At 52.2% G+C, this 17,287-nt stretch overlaps 1 protein-coding gene across 1 annotated transcript in view; it reads right to left on the bottom strand.

Moving 5' to 3' along the window:
- The window catches only part of MYH9 (myosin heavy chain 9), a 106,682-nt gene that overhangs the window by 17,848 nt on the left and 71,547 nt on the right, over nt 1-17,287 (bottom strand). Inside the window, exons 11-22 of the mRNA XM_065522178.1 lie at nt 16,943-17,061; nt 15,386-15,538; nt 13,026-13,199; nt 11,228-11,401; nt 8,543-8,657; nt 5,652-5,845; nt 5,170-5,291; nt 4,261-4,330; nt 3,238-3,398; nt 1,805-1,913; nt 767-898; nt 81-287 (exon numbers count right to left, since the gene is read on the bottom strand). Of these exons, the coding sequence (XP_065378250.1) occupies nt 81-287; nt 767-898; nt 1,805-1,913; nt 3,238-3,398; nt 4,261-4,330; nt 5,170-5,291; nt 5,652-5,845; nt 8,543-8,657; nt 11,228-11,401; nt 13,026-13,199; nt 15,386-15,538; nt 16,943-17,061 (1,730 nt within the window). The remainder of the gene's footprint in view (nt 1-80; nt 288-766; nt 899-1,804; nt 1,914-3,237; nt 3,399-4,260; nt 4,331-5,169; nt 5,292-5,651; nt 5,846-8,542; nt 8,658-11,227; nt 11,402-13,025; nt 13,200-15,385; nt 15,539-16,942; nt 17,062-17,287) is intronic.

The raw sequence follows: 17,287 nt of genomic DNA, 5'->3' as shown, positions 1-17,287 counted from the left end.
CTCCCAGCTCCTGGTCCCTGCTTCTCTGCCCCGCCCTGCCCCTCCAGTCCCACTCCTCCCCGGGTGCAACAGGCAGGAACCTGGATGTTCTGCTGCATCTTCTTCTTCTCTGTCTGCAGGTGCTGGCAGCGCTCCTCCTCCTCCTCCACCCTGGCCTCCAGGTCATGGCAGATCTCTTCTAGTTCCTGCTTCTTGGCGGTCAGGCGGGCCCGGAGCTCCTCAGCCTCGGCACACAGCTCGGTTTCTGCCTGGAGCTGCTCCTGCAGCTGTAATTTCTCTGCCATGAGCTGCAAACAGCAAGTGGAAAACACAAGCTCCTCGCAACACCCGCAAGTCACTCCATCCTCAAAAGATGGACGCCGTGGCTCAGGATCCCAGCAGGAAAGGAACGTGCGGACAAGAGTAGCTTTCATCTGGAGAGCTGTGAAGCTTCCAGGCACCTTCCAGACATCGTGTCCTTGATTTTTCACTACCCCATGAGCTCCACAGCAAGGTCCCGGGAAACGGGCTCAGGTCATGTGGTAGAGCTGAGGTTTGAACCCAACACTGGTGAACGTTCCATTCTATTAGGTGGCCTCCCTACATCACATAACCCCAAATCCAGTCTGCAGAGAGACTGGTCACTGTTCCCACAGTAATAGGAAACTCAGTCGTAGGAAACCCCTATAGTAACAGAAGAGGCCAGCATGCCGCGCCTACCGATGGCCAGCAGGTGGCAGCACCGGGCAGGTCACGCAACCTGGACGGAGCCTGCGCTGACACCCACCTGCGACTGCAGTGTCTCCATCTCCGTGAGCCTGTTCTCCGCAGCCAGCTGCTTCTCTCGGACCTTCACCAGCTCCTCCTCCTTGGCCATCATCTCCTCCTCCTGCCGGCTCACCTGCAGCAGCGGCTTGACCTGGGAGAGGAGATGGAGGTAGAGACATGCTTGGCTGGAAGATGCCCGCCTCTGCCAACAAGTTTGAGGCCTCTCCCTTACCTCTGGAAACATGAAAGTGAGGGGCAAGAAGACATGCTGTGGAGGGGGCTACAGCCTTCCTGGAAATCCATCTGGTGCTCTGTACCACGGGCCTCTGACCTGCTAACTACATTCCAGGGAAACTATCCCTGCGTGCGTGTGAAGATGTTCACCTCGGCATTGTTTATAACAGCAAGAAAATGAGGAAGGACCATCTCTGAAAAAGTACCCAGATAATGATGTGGCCCCTAGGGAACAGTACGCTACCTCTAAAAAAACGATGCTTATGAAGGAATCGTAAATGGAACGTACACACTACAATACTGTTTATACGAGTCAAACTCAGCTATGGAAGAATGCATACTGTTTACATAGCTGAGGTTTTATAGGCAGTGAGAAAAAGAGCGAGAGAATAAACACTAAAATAGCTGCTGCTGCTGGTTTAGGGTAAGGGTTTATGTGTGAATTTTTATTTAATTCTTTAGACTTTTTGTTAGTTGGCTTTTTGCCATTACCATAAATTATGGATTATACACAAAAGCAGCCCGGACAAGTTTAAAAATAACGAGTTATTTTTTTTTAAAGGCCAGGAAGGCCAGCCTGGGCAAGATAGTGAGACCTTGTCTCTACCAAAAATCAAAAAGGGCCGGGCACAGTGGCTCATGCCTGTAATTCCAGCACTTTGGGTGGCTGAGGTAGAAGGACTGCTGGAGCCCAAGAGTTTGTGACCAACCTGGGCAACATAGTGAGACCACACCTCTACAAAAATTACAAAACATTAGCCAGGTATGTATGGTGCTGTGCACCTGTAGTCCCAGCTACTCAGGAGGCCTTTCTAGCACGCACCTTGGTGAAGAGCCGCCACCACTGCCAGTTCCGCAGCTTGAGGTAGGCAGCGCAGTTCCGCTGGAGGACCTTCATGGCGGTCAGCTGCTGCTGCCGCTTGGCAAATGCTCTGTGGGGTGAGGAACATGGTCAGTGCGGGGCAGTGGACAGCAGACCCGACCTAACAGTCCTGGCCTTGTCCTCAAGGCTTTTCTGGGGGTCTACCCTTGCCTGGGGTACCTCAAGACAGAAATTCAGGGAAGTGGCCTGGCCCTGGGGTTGAGATATATTTCTCCCACTTACAGGCTGTGTGACCCCATGAGGCTCTAATCTTACAGTGGGTGAAGGACCTAAGTCACCAGACTACCCCTCCACTGAGGAGCCCACGGGGTGAAGGCTCCTGTGAAGTAACCACAGATCTCACTCAGCGTGGGGACTGAGCATGACCCTTGGTCATTAAGCCGACTGGCCCTGGGTGACTCTGGACTTCAGCTTCCCACCCTTCGTGCTGTTCCTTATCTGAGCTTTTGTTTGGTAGGAGAACGTCAGGAACTGATGTTCTGTGAAGGTGGGCTGCGGGTGTCAGCGGGAGGGCTTTTGGATAAACAAGCCTCCATCTGTGCAAATGCCACACGCTCGGGCTTCATCTCCCAGAGCTCGGCGCTCCTGCTAGGACCCTCAGCCCCGAGCACCAGGGGACGAGTGTGCAGTGCCCACACCCGCTGTCCTGCAGCAGGGGAGCCCTCACTCCCCAGGGAGTCAAGGATGAGTCTGGACTCAAGGATGGTCTGCTCCCCTGGAATCACAGGGTTCTTTAGGGCAGGCTCTGGGTGCTGTCCCCACAAGGGTCACACGGTGAGGAGTCCTGGTAAGCAGGATCTTTCAGGCAGGCAAATCCAAGCAGAGTCAGCCTCTTCCCAACCATCACTCTAAACCTCAATTGGAAATGCCCGATTCAGCCAGGCACAGTGGCTCGCACCTGTAATCCCAGCACTTTGGGAGGCTGAGGTGGGTGGATCACTTGAGGTCAGGAATTTGAGACCAGCCTGGCCAACATGGCGAAACCCTGTCTCTACTAAAAACACAAAAATAGGCCGGGCGTGGTGGTGTGCACCTGTAACCTCAGCTACTAGTGAGGCTGAGGCAGGAGAATCACTTGAACCTGGGAGGGGGAGGTTGCAGTGAGCTGAGAATATGCCACAGCACTCCAGCCTGGGCAGCAGGGTGAGACTCCATCTCAAAAAAAAAAAAGAAAAGAAAAAAGAACTGCCCGATTCTACTCTTCAAAGGTAGAAATCCAGGAACGGGGTCAGGAAGAGCCACGTGGGCCTCCCTGACAGGCATGTGACCAGCTGCAGTGGGGTGTCCTAGACCACAGCCTGCTAAGTGCTCTTTGGCAACAAAGGGCGTGGCAAGGCCTGGCGTGTGGGGCAGGAGTATCTCCCGGGACTCACTTCCTGGCCAGGTAGCCCCTGCAGCAGGCCTGGAACCCTATGATGACGTCAGTGATCTTCAGGTCCCGCTCCTCTTCCAGGTGGGCCAGCACGCCGGCGCGGAAGAAGACTTTGCTCTGGCCAATGCGGTACAGGTTGCTGTCGAGCTCCAAGGCTTTTATCTAGGTGGGAGGAGTAGGCTGTTTACCTGGCCAGCAACTGGCCACGGCTCCGTGAAAGGGTGGCCCAGGCACAGCTGGAGGCGTGTCCTTCACCCTTCTTGCTACTGGCTGACGAGCATCTGGAGAGCAGAAAGCCATCTCCTCTCCCTCCTTCTTCCTGTTCCCCATCTCCCCGTCACCAAATGCAGGTTTTGCACACAGTAGGTGTTGAATTTTTCCTTCTCTTTTCCCCCCACCAACTCCCCACTCTGCAGCCAACGCTTTCTGATTCTTTAGAAAGAACGTGAAGTAAAACGAGGCCAAAGGTAGCGGCTGTTAACCTGGACACGCCAGAAACAGGATGCTGGGAAAGGGAAAACAGGAGCAGGGTGGGATTTAGCCCTGAGTCACTGCAGGGCCTTCATTCAACCGGAATTCAAAGCATGTGCACAGCACATCCAGCACTGTGCTAGGACTGGGAGTGGGGAGGGAGGCAGGAGAAGCCCAGATCATGGCGCACCAGGCCAGCTGCCCTGGCTGTGAGCTGCCCTGCTCACCACAATGGGCGTGGAGTCAGACCCGTAAGCAAGAAAGCAGGAGAATGTCCCCCAAATGAAAGAGGCCATCATCTTACATCAGAGCCTGGCCATGGCTACAGTTCTTGTCTCCTCCACACCACCCTGGTGCCAAACACCATCCCTGGCTATCTGAGGTCAAGGGGCTGCTGCAAAGGGCGCCCAGCAGAGTCAGACGCAGAGCATCAGAAGGGACACAGCCTGGGCACCCACGACCACTGACACAGCAAGGCGGGCCCTGGCCATGCGGGCACTCCCCAAACAAGGGGCTGCCCATCCAGAGAGGCAGGGACAGCAGCTCAACTCACCATGAGCACGCACGCCTGCTTCCCATCCATGAAGCCCTTGGGAATGGAGTTTGGAGTCAGGATCTCATATCTAAGGAAGGAAAGAGAAGCCTGGTCATTTTACCCATTGCCTTGATTCCACGTGCCTGGAATATAGGCAAGAGATTAAGATAATTTTTACAGTGCAACAGACACAGAATTCTTTACACAAACTCTCCTAAGGAAAGAAGACACAGGCACATCCCACCCCACTCTTTTCTTCGGCTGAATGACACAAGGAAGGCTTAATGTTTTCCGGAAAGTGAATAGAAACTCGTGTAGGACTGTTTCAATCACTCGAGGGTGTGCTTCAGGTTGGGCTCACTAACTGCTAATTGCCTGGGATCCTCATCTGTCACCCACGGATAGCCATGCTCACATAGCTTCCCTGGGATGCTGCAGGGAGCTGATAATAAACAGAGATGCCCCAAGAAATAAAGGGCTGCATGCCGACAGCAACTGACACTCAGCACAGTCATTAGAAAATAGGAAGATGTCGCCATCTTTGCACATAGCAACGCACGGCCGTGTTTTATGACTTTCATTTCTACAAAGTTCCTGTAATATCCCAGGTCTCTGGCTGATTCTTTCACATTTCTTTTCATAGCTCCTCTAACTGTAGCGAATAGCACCAGGGCCGGCAGTGACTAGGAGCAAAAGTCAACAGGATGATGATGACCTGCATTTCGGTATTAAAATGGGGAAGTCTCCTTTCCTGCAAATGGTGGAAAAGAGAAGGCGGTGGGGAAGAGCTGGCCAGACTCAGTTCTACGTGGATGGAGGATGTCGTTCCTTCACGACAGGACCCGGCCAGGGATCAGCAGCCCACCTCTGGGACTCACTGCGCGCACAGCCGGGTCCAGGAGAAGCGGGCTCCGGGCCCTGGCTCACCTCTGCCGAAACTCCTGGAAGACCACCCTGTTGGGGAAGCCCTGGCGGCAGATGCGGATGCCCTCGAGGACGCCGTTGCAGCGCAGCTGGTCCAGCACAAGATGCGGGTCCAGCTTGCCGGCCTGGGGAAGAAAACACACGCATGCGGTCTCACTTCTGTGCCTAAAACAGTCAGAGAAAGGTCGGGGAACCCCTAGGAACCTGACAGGGCAAGAGCCTAAGGGAGGGGGTCGCTGCAGCCCACAGGTTTTGACAGTGAAGTCAAAGGATCCAGGTCTGGGAGGGGCCGGTGTCACCAAGAGGAAGTGTGGGTTGTGAATGGAGAGGATCTCCTAATTGAGCCAAGGCCCTCCCTGCAGAGAAACGACGGAGGGCTTTGTGCATGCTGGGGGGCTGGAGGGGTGCTTTTGTTGGGGAGACAGACGGGCTGAGCGCCCCACAGCATGGTGCCCCGCCCGGGCCACCCCACCAGGCGGCCGCACCTTCTTCTCGTGGTTGGGGATGATGCAGCGGACGAAGTTGGGGTTGGTGTTCCTGAGCGTGGCCATCAGCTTGGCCAGCTGCTCCTTGTAAAGCTGCCCCACGGTACGGAACATGCCCTTCCGTGTCTTGAAGGCCCCGGGCAGCGCCGTCTCCGACATGCCGGCCACCTGGTCCAGGCCAATGATGCGGTCCACTGTGGAGACCACAGAGACCAAATAAGTGCCCCCGCAGCTGCACCCAGAGGAGGGGGAGCACGCAGGAGAAACAGGCACACATGGGACAGGAAAAGAGGAGACAGAATGAAACAACAGGACCCTTTCCACTTGGAGCCTACACAGGGTGCTAAGGTCATCCCCAAACACAGCAGAAAGCCGAGAGGGTTACAAAGGCACTGGGCTTGTCTCTCAGGGAGCCATGCGTCTGCCACGGCCACCTCACCTTCCCATCACCTACCTTCCGCCACTCTCGAAGCTCTTATTTCCAAAAAGACTCAATGAAGCTAGTCAAGTATTTTGGAATAGTGAGAATTCTACTAGCCTGTCTCTAAGGAGGGGTGTGAAAACCTGGCTTACGGAATCCTGCTGTCCTACGGTCACAGTTAGAAAAAAAAAAAATCAGTATCTTGAATTCTCACTGATCCTGTCGTAAAAGCACCAGGCTAGGAGTCAGGAGGCGGAGATTGGAGCCACCCTGTCAGTCTGCAGAACTCAGCAGGGTCCCCTCTATGTCTACGCAGACATCTCAGGAAGAGAGAGCTCCAAAGAACCGCTCTTGATCATAAATACTCCAAAGTTTAGGGATCTCTTCACGTCCTTGTATTTCATTTTGTCTCCTGGTGCACGAGTCTTTCTCATGTAAACCGACCCTCAAGGGAAGCAGCCCCTAGCACTGGAACTCATGCCCAGCAGCAATTAAACCAACTGCATCCCCCAAGGTAAAAAACAAACAAGCCAAACCAAAGTGGCCAGTGATTTGAGATCAGTTTAAGCAAGAGCTAATGTTAAATGTGAAGTCTTCCATTACTGGATGTAAAAGTGAAGAATACTGACGAAGCCCGTTTCGTATTCCTTCAGGGCCAGATTACTATTATTTACTTGAAGACAGCAAAAAGGATGCTTGCTTAAGACAGAAGCCAGAAGTGTGGATGGAGCCTACAGACCAGTCAATTAAAATGGGAGGTGGCTGGGAGTGGTGGCTCGTGCCTGTAATCCCAGCACTTTGGGAGGCTGAGGCAGGTGGATCACCTGAAGTAAGGAGTTCGAGACCAGCCAGGCCAACATGGTGAAACCCCATTTCTACTAAAAATACAAAAATTAGCTGGGCGTGGTGGCAGGCGCCTGTAATCCTAGCTACTTGGGAGGCTGAGGCAGAACTGCTTGAACCCAGGAGGTGGAGGTTGCAGTGAGCCAAGATTGCACCTCTCTACTCCAGCCTGGGTGACAAGAACAAAACTCTGTCTCAAAAAAAAAAAAAAAAAAAAAAAAAAAAACGAAAAAACAGGAGTCATCTTTGATCTTACGTACCCACCACAGGGCCAATATTCCTGGCTACCACAGGTTTCCTGGGCGTGGCAACTTGCAAAAGCCACTCAAGTTGTCCAGAGAAAGGTTAATACGGCCTCACCATAACTGGCCCTTTTAGCTGAGTGTGTCCTGCCCCACGCAGGCCCCACCCACATGGAGCAGACCTTGCTGAGCAACTGTTGAATGAACACACAGCTGCCACTTCAGCTTTCAGGTGCACAGACACACACAGTGTGCATACCTGAGCCTCATGCTGAGACACTCGCAGCCATTCAAGCAGTTTAAGGCACTGTCTTTAGGGATGAAGCTCTAAGGAGGATACAAATTTTTAAACAGTTTTTGCTGTTTTAGGATTTTTTTTTTTCTTTTTTTGAGGCAGGGTCTCACTCTGTCACCCAGGCTGGAGTACAGTGGTGTGATCACAGCTCACTGCAGCCTTGACCTCCTGTGCTCAAGTGATCCTCCCGCCTCAGCCACCTGAGGAACTGGGACTACAGGCATGCACCATCACACCTGGCTGATTTTTTCTTTTAATTTTTTTGTAGAGATGGGGGTATCCCTATGTTGCCCAGAATGGTCTCAAACTCCTGGACTCAAGCGATCCTCCTGCCTCAGCCTCCCAAAGTGCTGGGATTACAGTGTTTTAAGATTTGAATGTGACATCTCCAAATTCCAGACATAGCCCCTCATTTGCCCAGTTTGCTACTACAGGCCAGCAATAGGCACAGTGCGGGGAGCCTGCCCAGGAGCCCAGGGCCAGATCAGGGAACTGGGGTGTAAGCAGGCAGGAGAAGCCAAGGGGCAGCGGGGGCGAGAAAACCTAGGCAGAAGCATTTCTTGCACAGCTCTGGACGCACCACACACACAAGAGACACCACTCGGGCGGCCAGTCACCTGGTTCTAGGTGGAGAATAGGAAAGCGATGATAGAAATAGGCTCTCTGAGTGCTCTGCATCTCTGCAACAGAGAGGTTAAAGCAAAACCCAGGCAAAGGAAAAGGAGAAACCAACAGAAAGAATTAAAAAGAACCACTCAAAGCAACCAGCCTACCAAGGAGTAGAGGCGGGAATGCGACATGGCGCGGGGCTGGGAGCCTAGGCTGCAAGGCTTGGGGCCGCCTTGGACTTTCCCACACGCAGAAAGCGTTCCGCCCAAGAGGACCCGGCCACGGTGTGGGCTCGAGGGCGGCGGCCTCCTGTTTCAGTCCGAGGAGCCCTCTCTCATGGGAGCCACAGAGGGCGGAGACCACCTGGCCTATGTCAGGGGGATGTGTGCACCCCTTGTTTGGCGGCTCGGCCCACTGTGGAGGTGGGAAGATGACCAGCCGCAGCCAAGAGGAGGCAGGGGGCGAAGGGCAAAGGGCGTACCATCCTTCCACAGCTCCGAGACAAACTTGTCAGAGGACTGGTGGAGCAGCGTGGCGATGTTGTCATTCAGGGGGTCCATGTTCTTCATCAGCCACTCGTCAGCTTTGTAATCCACCTGGCAGGGTCAGAGATGCAGGAGTCACAAGCTGCGCTGGGGACACGCGTGCTCACAGGCTCTCCAGAGCACAGGCTGACCTCAAGCGTGGCAAAGTCAGAAAACGTGGAAACCCTTTGACCCAGCATCTCCACCCCTAAGAAGGAAGTGATGAGGATAAGCGGCACAAGGCCTCAAGACATTCCCTGTAGCATCTCGTGCAGAGCCAAAGCCTCAAAGCAAGGCATGGCCAACAACGGGAGCCTGGCTCTAGACATGGCATGGTGGCCACACAGTACCGTGCCGGGTTTCAGTTTTTAAAAAAATTTTTAGGTAATATGAACAAAGAAAAACAATCCTGGAAGGACGACAAAATGTTACTATTTCTTTTTAGTCATAAGACAAGTCATTTTTGTTTTTTCTTTGTCTTTTTAGAATGTTCACATTTTCTCTGAGTATGTGTCAGTTTTATCTTTTTGGAAATATATTCTGTTTTCAAATATATTTTTTTAATTGGGCAGCCTCCTAAACCAGAGGGTTCAGAGAGACTCCCAGAAAGAGATTCATTTTTTCTCATTTTTAAATAGAGTTAGGGGCTGGGCGTGGTGGCTCACGCCTGTAATCCCAGCACTTTGGGAGGCCGAGGCGGGTGGATCACCTGAGGTCAGGAGTTCGAGACCAGCCTGACCAACATGGCGAAACCCCATCTCTACTAAAAATACAAAAATTAGCCAGGCGTGGTGGCACGTGCCTGTAATCCCAGCTACTGGGGGGCTGAGGCAGGAGGATCGCTTGAACCTGGGAGACGGAGGTTGCAGTGAGCCAAGAGCGTGCCACTGCACTCCAGCCTGGGGAACAGAACGAGACTCCATCTCAAAAACAAACAAACAAAACAAAACAGAGATAGGGTCTATGTTGCCCAGGCTGGTCTCAAACTTCTGGGCTCAAACTGTCTTCTTGCCTTGGCCTCCCAAAGTGTTGGGATTACAGGCATGAGCCCCTGTGCTCCGCTAAAATATGTACTTAACAAAACAAGTAATACACCATGACATTTTCATTGCAAAAGGGCCCAGAACAATACCCAGAGAGCAGCAGGGACCTGCGCCTCCCTCTTCGCCACACAAACTGCAACCCAGAGGTGCTGCCCTCAGTATGCAGGCGAATGCGTGCTGCTGTTTATCATGAGGTAGGTGATGCCAGTTTCCTTTCCCCAGGCTCAGACCCTCCCACCCAGGCCAACATCCTTGTCCTTTTAGCTGCCACGGCACAGCCCACAGAAAGACGTATCACAGCTGATGCCATCGCACAGGCCCCTTGGTGGGCTCTAGGGTGTTCCTAATTGTTCAGCATTACAAACAATCCCACAGCAAAAGCACTCCTGGAAGCTTCTGCACTGATGAGCGTGTGTGTTTCCCAAAGGTGAGCATGGAAAGGAGGCTCGGGAAACATTCCTTGGTTAATGGTGTAAATCGCTTTTTTGGCTTTATTATTTTTTTCATGGGTAGTTTAAGACAGTTGCTTCTGCAGCCCCAGGAACCAGCCAAGCTAAGTAGAAGAGGCGGGCAGTGGGGAGCCATGGCCTAGAACCAGGCCTGGGCTCCTTGTGGCTTGGGAGCAGACCTGTGAAAGCTCCCAGATCTCACCAGTCACCACCAACTAGTCACCACCAACTAGGAGATGGCGAAGCTCCTGCTTAATCACAGCAATTAACTGATAGGGTCTTTGTGCTGAGTAAAACCAGCTTTTGTCTAAGCATGCACCTGTATGGACTAAGCTGGGTCTAAGCCCCAGTCACATGCAGACTGGGAAGATGTCTGCTAGGTAAGTGTTGAGGGCAGGTCCACCACTGACTGACTGTGGCAGACTTGGCAACAGCAGCTGTCACCCACAGCAGTGGCAATTCCCCGCCCCGCCCTCCCCCAAACTAGGACATGTTTGGCGATGTCCGGAGACATTTTGGGTTGTCACAACTAAGGACGGTGCTCCTAACACTAATGGGTAGCTGCTAAACATCCTAGCATACACAGGAGGGCCCCACAGTAAAGAATGACCCAGCCCACAATACCAGGAATGCCAAGGTTGAGGAGCTCTGCCCTGTAGCACTGATCCGTGCCACGTGTTGGGCCTCAAGAGCTCGTTTAATCCTCATGATCCTGTATGGTGGGTGGTCATTCTCATTTTCCAGATGAGGAAACCAAGGATCAGAGAGGTTAAGTAACTGACCTGAAGTCAAACAGCTTGAGTGGCAGAGCTCTATTCAAACTCTGAGCCCATGCCTTTAGCCAAATCTCTGCACCTGGCAGACAGGCCCAACAGTAATGCATGACAGCGTGACGACAACCAGCCTGGGCCCCGCAGTGCAGTGTTGCAGGCTTCTAACAGCACGGACCAGGTGAGGGGGCTCTGCAGGCTGTGTAAATGCAATGCTGATGCTGTCACCGGCCACATTACTGGGTGAGTCACTGTGCAAGAACTGTACTCAGGCCACACCCCCGCATCCTCAGGAGGTGCCCGGCTCCTGGTCCTAAAGAGCCTTGACTCCACCTCTCCTGTGAAGGTCTGGCCGGCACCTCCCCACGAGTGCTCCTCACCTTGCCGGCGTAGTGGATAATGCAGAAATCAGCTTTGTCCTTCAGCTGCTTGGGCTTCTGGAACTTGGGGTGGGTGCCCTGCTCCTGCATCACCTTCTCCACGAAGCTCTTGTCGGTGGCTTTGGGGAACCAGCACTCCTCGTCCAGCAGGGCCAGGATGCCCGGGGGGCCTGCCTGGAGGAAGCACAGCATCAGCACAGGTGAGCACACCCTGGGAGGGGCACCCCTTCCTTCAAGAAGCCAAAGCCCGGACATCAGAATCCGCTGAATCCCACAGAGGGTGGGCAATGCGCTCCCCAGGAGGACCATTGAATATTTCTCGTTTATAAAGAAACCTCTGAGGCCCAGGCTGCAGCTGAGACCTTTTCCCAAGGATCCATCACGGTGGTTCTCCAGCGTTAGTGAAACCCCCAGTGGGTGTGAGGAAAAGTGCAGATCCACTGACCCGCGGGGCCCGAGTCTGACTTCACCGTGTACTGGGGTCTGCCCAGGAGGCTGCCCTCAACAAGTACTGCCACAGGAGATACCACCTGTGGTATCCTGCCACAGGAGATACCACCGCACACGCTTTGCGTCTGCACGTCTATGACGAGATGGGATACGCAAGAGGAGCCCCTTGAGGAAGAGAGTCCCAAGGACCCAACAGCCTTCTGCACACTGAGTTTACAAGACAAGAAAGCAGATTTGGACACTGCAGAGAGGCTGTCTGACAAAACTTGAAGCCTGGTGGGTTCTTATTAGTTGGAAAATTCAATTGATTAAAGAAAAAAGCTCATTACAAAAGTAAATTGTTCGCCAGGCGCAGTGGCTCACGCCTGTAAGCCCAACACTTTGGGAGGCCGAGGCGGGCGGATCACCTAAGGTCAGGAGCTCAAGACCAGCCTGGCCAACATGGTGAAACCCCAAGTCTACTAATAATACAAAAATAAGCCTGTAATCCCAGCCACTCAGGAGGCTGAGGCAGGAGAATCGCTTGAATCAGTGAGGCAGAGGTTGCAGTGAGACGAGATCACGCCATTGCACTCCAGCCTGGGCGACAAGAGCAAAACTCCATCTCAAAAACAAAAGGAAATTTTTTCAAACTGAAAAAATTTTGTCCTAGGCCTTCTGATTAATTAACTATAATCAAAAGAAAATCCAGAGACAGAAACAGCTCAGGCTTCATTACAGATCACACCCCCAACAAGCCTGAAACACAAACAGGCGACCCAACCTCCACCTGGCAAGAGGTTTAAGTATGAACTCGCTGGAAAAGGTTCCTCTTTTCCATCTTCACACAGCTAATGCTGGTGATAAAAGCACTGCTGCTGTGCTGGTTTTATGGAGGGATGAGCTGAGCTTTGGTACATGTAAACCTGGGCAGAGCACTCAATGCCCAGCGTCTGCACAGTTCCATGCTACAGTGAAGGCAGCCCGCGACAGGGCCTTACTACATCCATGCATGGCTGTTTCTTTAAGACAAAGAAATGCTTATCGAGCCTAGCCTTCAGGAGGATACTGGGCGGTCTTCTGGGACTGAAAACAGGATGCTAGGACCCCAGCCACATCCGCACCTGGTCCGGCAGCTGGGAGAAGCCTAGCCCACAGCTGCAGCACAGAGCATCTCCTCTAATGGAGGCACCCACCCAGGCCTCCAAGGCACCGGATCTCAGCCTTGGGGCTTCGTCCTCCAGGTGGCACCAAAAGGAAGGGGCGTTAAGACACCTCCACAACCAACACAGAGCTGAGGGGAGGAGCGGGTGCCCCGGAAGGGAAAAGCCAGAGGCAGGTGTGAGGTCAAAGCACGCCTGGCACTCACTGGCTTCTCAATGAGGTCGATGCAGGGCTGCAGGTCGAGGCCGAAGTCGATGAAGTTCCACTCGATGCCCTCGCGCTGGTACTCCTCTTGCTCCAGGATGAACATGGTGTGGTTGAAGAGCTGCTGCAGCTTCTCATTGGTGTAATTGATGCACAGCTGCTCAAAGGAGTTCAGCTGCAAGGAGAGAAAACAATGTCAGAGAGACGCCAATCCTGCACTAAGAGGCCCAGACACCCCTTGAGAAGGAGGGCAGGGTAGGGATACAGGAAGGGCCTCCTTGGGCACCTCCATGCTGCTGCCTTTAGAGCCAGGATGCTCCTGGCCTTCCCTTTATCCACCCAGCAGTGGGCGACATTTACTCTTTGGAGCCGGGAACCGCGGGCAGTCTGGTAAAGCCTTTTCAGAATAGTGCTTTAAATTGTATCCCATAGATTACAAATAAAGTAGTTAGGCTGAACTATAAACATCAAAATATTGTGATCGCGTAATACATTGTGCTTCCTTGTTTTTTATTTTTATTTTTTATTTTTTGAGACAGAGTCTCATTCTGTCACCCAGGCTGGAATACAATGGTGCAAACTCAGCTCACTGCAGCCTCTGCTTCCTGGACTCAAGTGATCTTCCCAGCTTAGCCTCCCTAGTAGCTGGGGTCCAGGCACACACTACCGTACATGGCTAATATTCGTATTTTTTGTAGAAATGGGGTTTCAACGTGTTGCTCGGGGTGGTCTTGAACCCCTGAGCTCAAGCAATTCTTCTGCCTCAGCCTCTCAAAGTGCTGGGATTACAGGCGTGAGCCACTGCACCAGGCCTTTCTATGTTTTCATTGAAGAGATGGGGCCTTGCTTTGTTGCCCAGGCTGGTCTCGAACTCCTGACTTCAATTCTCTTGCCTCAGCCTTCCAAAGTGCTGGCATTACAGGCATGAGCCACTATACCCAGCCTCTGTGCTTCCTTATTAACAAGAACTAGCCATGGGCTTAATAACTTCCAAAACTGTGAGGTAGTGATGCATAAATGACACTACCAGATCTCCGCAACAACCGGAATGTGACATGAAAACATCTGATTTCTATTGGTGACAGATCACAAGCACTGCTAATACAACTGTGGTTTGTATAGTTTGTTCAATTCACAACTGGAAAAAAATACATGATTTCAATGAGACGTTAGTAAAAAATAAAGATGTAATTTTCTCATCCCAGCTCCATGGCTCCTCTCAAACCTCCCATGGACTCCAGGTTAAGAACCTCTAATCTACTATAAGTATCAGTTTCCCTACTAGACCTCAAAGTCGTCACAGGCCAGGAAAATGCCTAATCCCGCTGCTCAGGGAATATTTGCTGGAAGAATAAACAGGAAGCACCTGCCCAGGAAGCCTCCAAGAATGTGACCTAAAAGGTCCCATCCTCCCAGCCTGGGCAACATGGCGAAACCCCATCCCTACAAAAAATACAAAAATTAGCCAGGTGTCATGGCACATGCCTGCAGTACCAGCTACTCGGGAAGCTGAGGTGGGAGGATGGCTTATGCCCGGGAGAGCGAAGTTGCAGTGAGCCATGTTCACACCACTGCACTCCAGCCTGGGTGACAGAGCAAGACCCTGCCTCAAAAAAAATAAAGAAACCAAAAGTCTCATTTCTCCAGTATTTCCGATTGAAAATGAGCACTTCTGTTTAGCTTAAAACACATCTAACTGAGCCTGGGCCACACCGTGAGGCCCTCTCTCTACAAAAAATTTTAAAATTAGCTGGGAGTGGTGGTGTGTGCCTATAGTTCCAGCTACTAGGGGGCTGAGGTGGGAGGATCGGTTAAGCCCAGGAGATAAAGGCTGCAGTGAGCTATGACTGTACCTCTGTACTCCAGCCTGAGTGACAAAACGAGACCCTGTCTTTTTTTTTTTTTTTGAGATAGAGAGTTTTACTCTTATTGCCCAGGCTGCAGTGCAACGGTGCGATCTCAGCTCACTGCAACCTCCGCCTCCCGGGTTCAAGCAATTCTCCTGCCTCAGCCTCCTGAGTAGCTGGCATTACAGGCATGCACCACTATGCCCGGCTAACGTATTTTTAGTAGACACAAGGTTTCTCCATGTTGGTCAGGCTGGTCTCAAACTCCCGACCTCAGGTGATCTGCCGGCCTCAGTCTCCCTAAGTGTTGGGATTATGAGCAACCATGCCCAGCCAAGACCTGTCTTTTAAAAAAGAAAAAAAAAAAAAAACCACACCCAACCAAAGTCTCCATGCAAATGAGATGGCCAACTCCGATCGGTGCGGGCCCATGAGAAGCAGGGTTCTTAGCCAAGGAGAAGGCAACCAAGAGGCCAAGAAGGCAGCGGGGTGGGTAATGAAGGGCGAGGCTCACATCAAAGATCTCGAAGCCGGCGATGTCCAGGATCCCGATGAAGGAGGCGCCCTGCCTCTTGGTCTTGTCCAAAGCCTTGTTGATGCGCAGCACCAGCCAGCGGAACATCCGCTCGTAGGTCGCCTTGGCCAAGGCTTCGATGGCAAAGTCAGCCTGCGGGGCACACCGGGGGAGCGTGGCGTCAGATACAAAGAATCTGAAAACCCTCATACCCTTTGCCCCAGTAATTTTAGAGTCCTCCCCCTAGAGGAACAGCTCTAAGTATGTGGGGGGGGGGGGGAAGTCTTTCATGTACAAATACGTTCACTGTGGTGTTATTTAAAATGTTGAAAAGTAGAAACAACCTAATATCTAACCATATGGGGACAATAAACTTAGATCTTTCCAAATAAAATGGGGACACACTAAAGGATTTATAGAAGAAGGGATGCTTCAAAATAAGGCAGCGGTCTACAGTCATACCACCCTAAATGCGCCTGATCTCATCAACATAAAGCAGTGGGCAGAGGGGGCAGAGGGAGATAAGACAAAAGATGAGCCGAGACTCGCCGTGAGTTAGTAACTGCTGAAGCCACCTACGTGATGGGCACGTGAGGCTCTTTACACTCTCCCCCTTCTCTGTTTTGCACATGTTTGAAAAGCTCTGTAATTAAAAGCCAGAACAAGAACTAAGTTTAACTCTTTTTTTTTAAGTCTTGTAGGAAATAGCTGCCCAACGATATTCGTCATGGGGAATTGTTTTCCTTCTCTCGATTTTTCTGTATTAAGAGTCATGTAGTATTTTTGTAATAGAAAATGGAGGTTTCTCCTTAATTGTCAGGGAAACGAACAGGTGGCAATAGTAATACACAATGTCTTTTGAAAACGGTCTTGTCTTTCATGCAATGCTTCTGCACAGAAACAGCCGTGAGCTGTCAGTGTACGGCGAATGGGAGAAGGACTAACAAAATGAGCTTCCAAGTATCTTTGAGAGATGGGTTTGGCACCCTAAAAACAACCCTGGCCAGCACCATAAAATAAACTAGAAACCCCTGAGAGAGGCAGAAAACGGTCCGCACGGGGAGGGACGTCCACTCTGGGGGCAGGCAGGCACATCAGTCTGGCAGGAAGGAGCAAGCACTGCTGCTCATCTCTCAGCACATGTGGCAAGCCCAAGGCAGCAGGTGGTAGAGAAACAGCCGCTTGGCACAGGCTTGAGGACGGCGGGAGCCGCCACCCTGGCACCAGAAGGAGTTGAGCTACAGTGGCATCAAGTTCCTGCTTTACACCAGAGAGGACATGCCTATATCCTTGATGACCAATCAGTCAAAATACCGTCTTAATGTAAAGAGGCACAGTGCAGCCTCAGGATGGCACTTCCTAGGCGTGAAGCCTGGGCGCGCCATGAAGCTTCTCCAGTGCTCTAGATGGAGTGATGCCACCTCTCTCAGGGTTGCTGTGACGACTGCATCAGGGAGTCATGAGAAAGTGCCAGGACGGCCCGGAACAGCCTCAACTGTGCTGCTGCAGGGACATTCACCCAGGAGGCAGCGGCTGCCCTGGCCCCAGAGGACATACCTGCTCTTTAGTCTGCGCCTTCTGGACGTAATCCCGTCCCACCTTGATGCGCGGGGTGAGGATTCCTCTGGTGAAATCGGTCACATTGATACCCAAGAGATGGGACACCTTTTGGGCAGCTACAATTTTTCAGAGAATAAGGGAGGGACAAAAAGTCCTAATTAGACCCAAGAGAACAAGTCCCTCTGCTTGACCTGGGAGCAGAGAGGAAGAAAGCCATGGGGTGAATGAGCAATTGTTACCAGGACAACCGCATCTGGGCCCTTCTTTAGCAGGGCCACCGACACCCAACACCCCCCCGACTCGGCAGCCGCATGCAGGTCAGTGGGCAGGGCAGCTGTACTT

This window comes from Macaca fascicularis, chromosome 10 (genome assembly GCF_037993035.2).
Source record: "Macaca fascicularis isolate 582-1 chromosome 10, T2T-MFA8v1.1".
Taxonomy (NCBI): Eukaryota; Metazoa; Chordata; class Mammalia; order Primates; family Cercopithecidae; genus Macaca; species Macaca fascicularis.
This window is presented reverse-complemented; position numbering and strand designations above follow the sequence as displayed.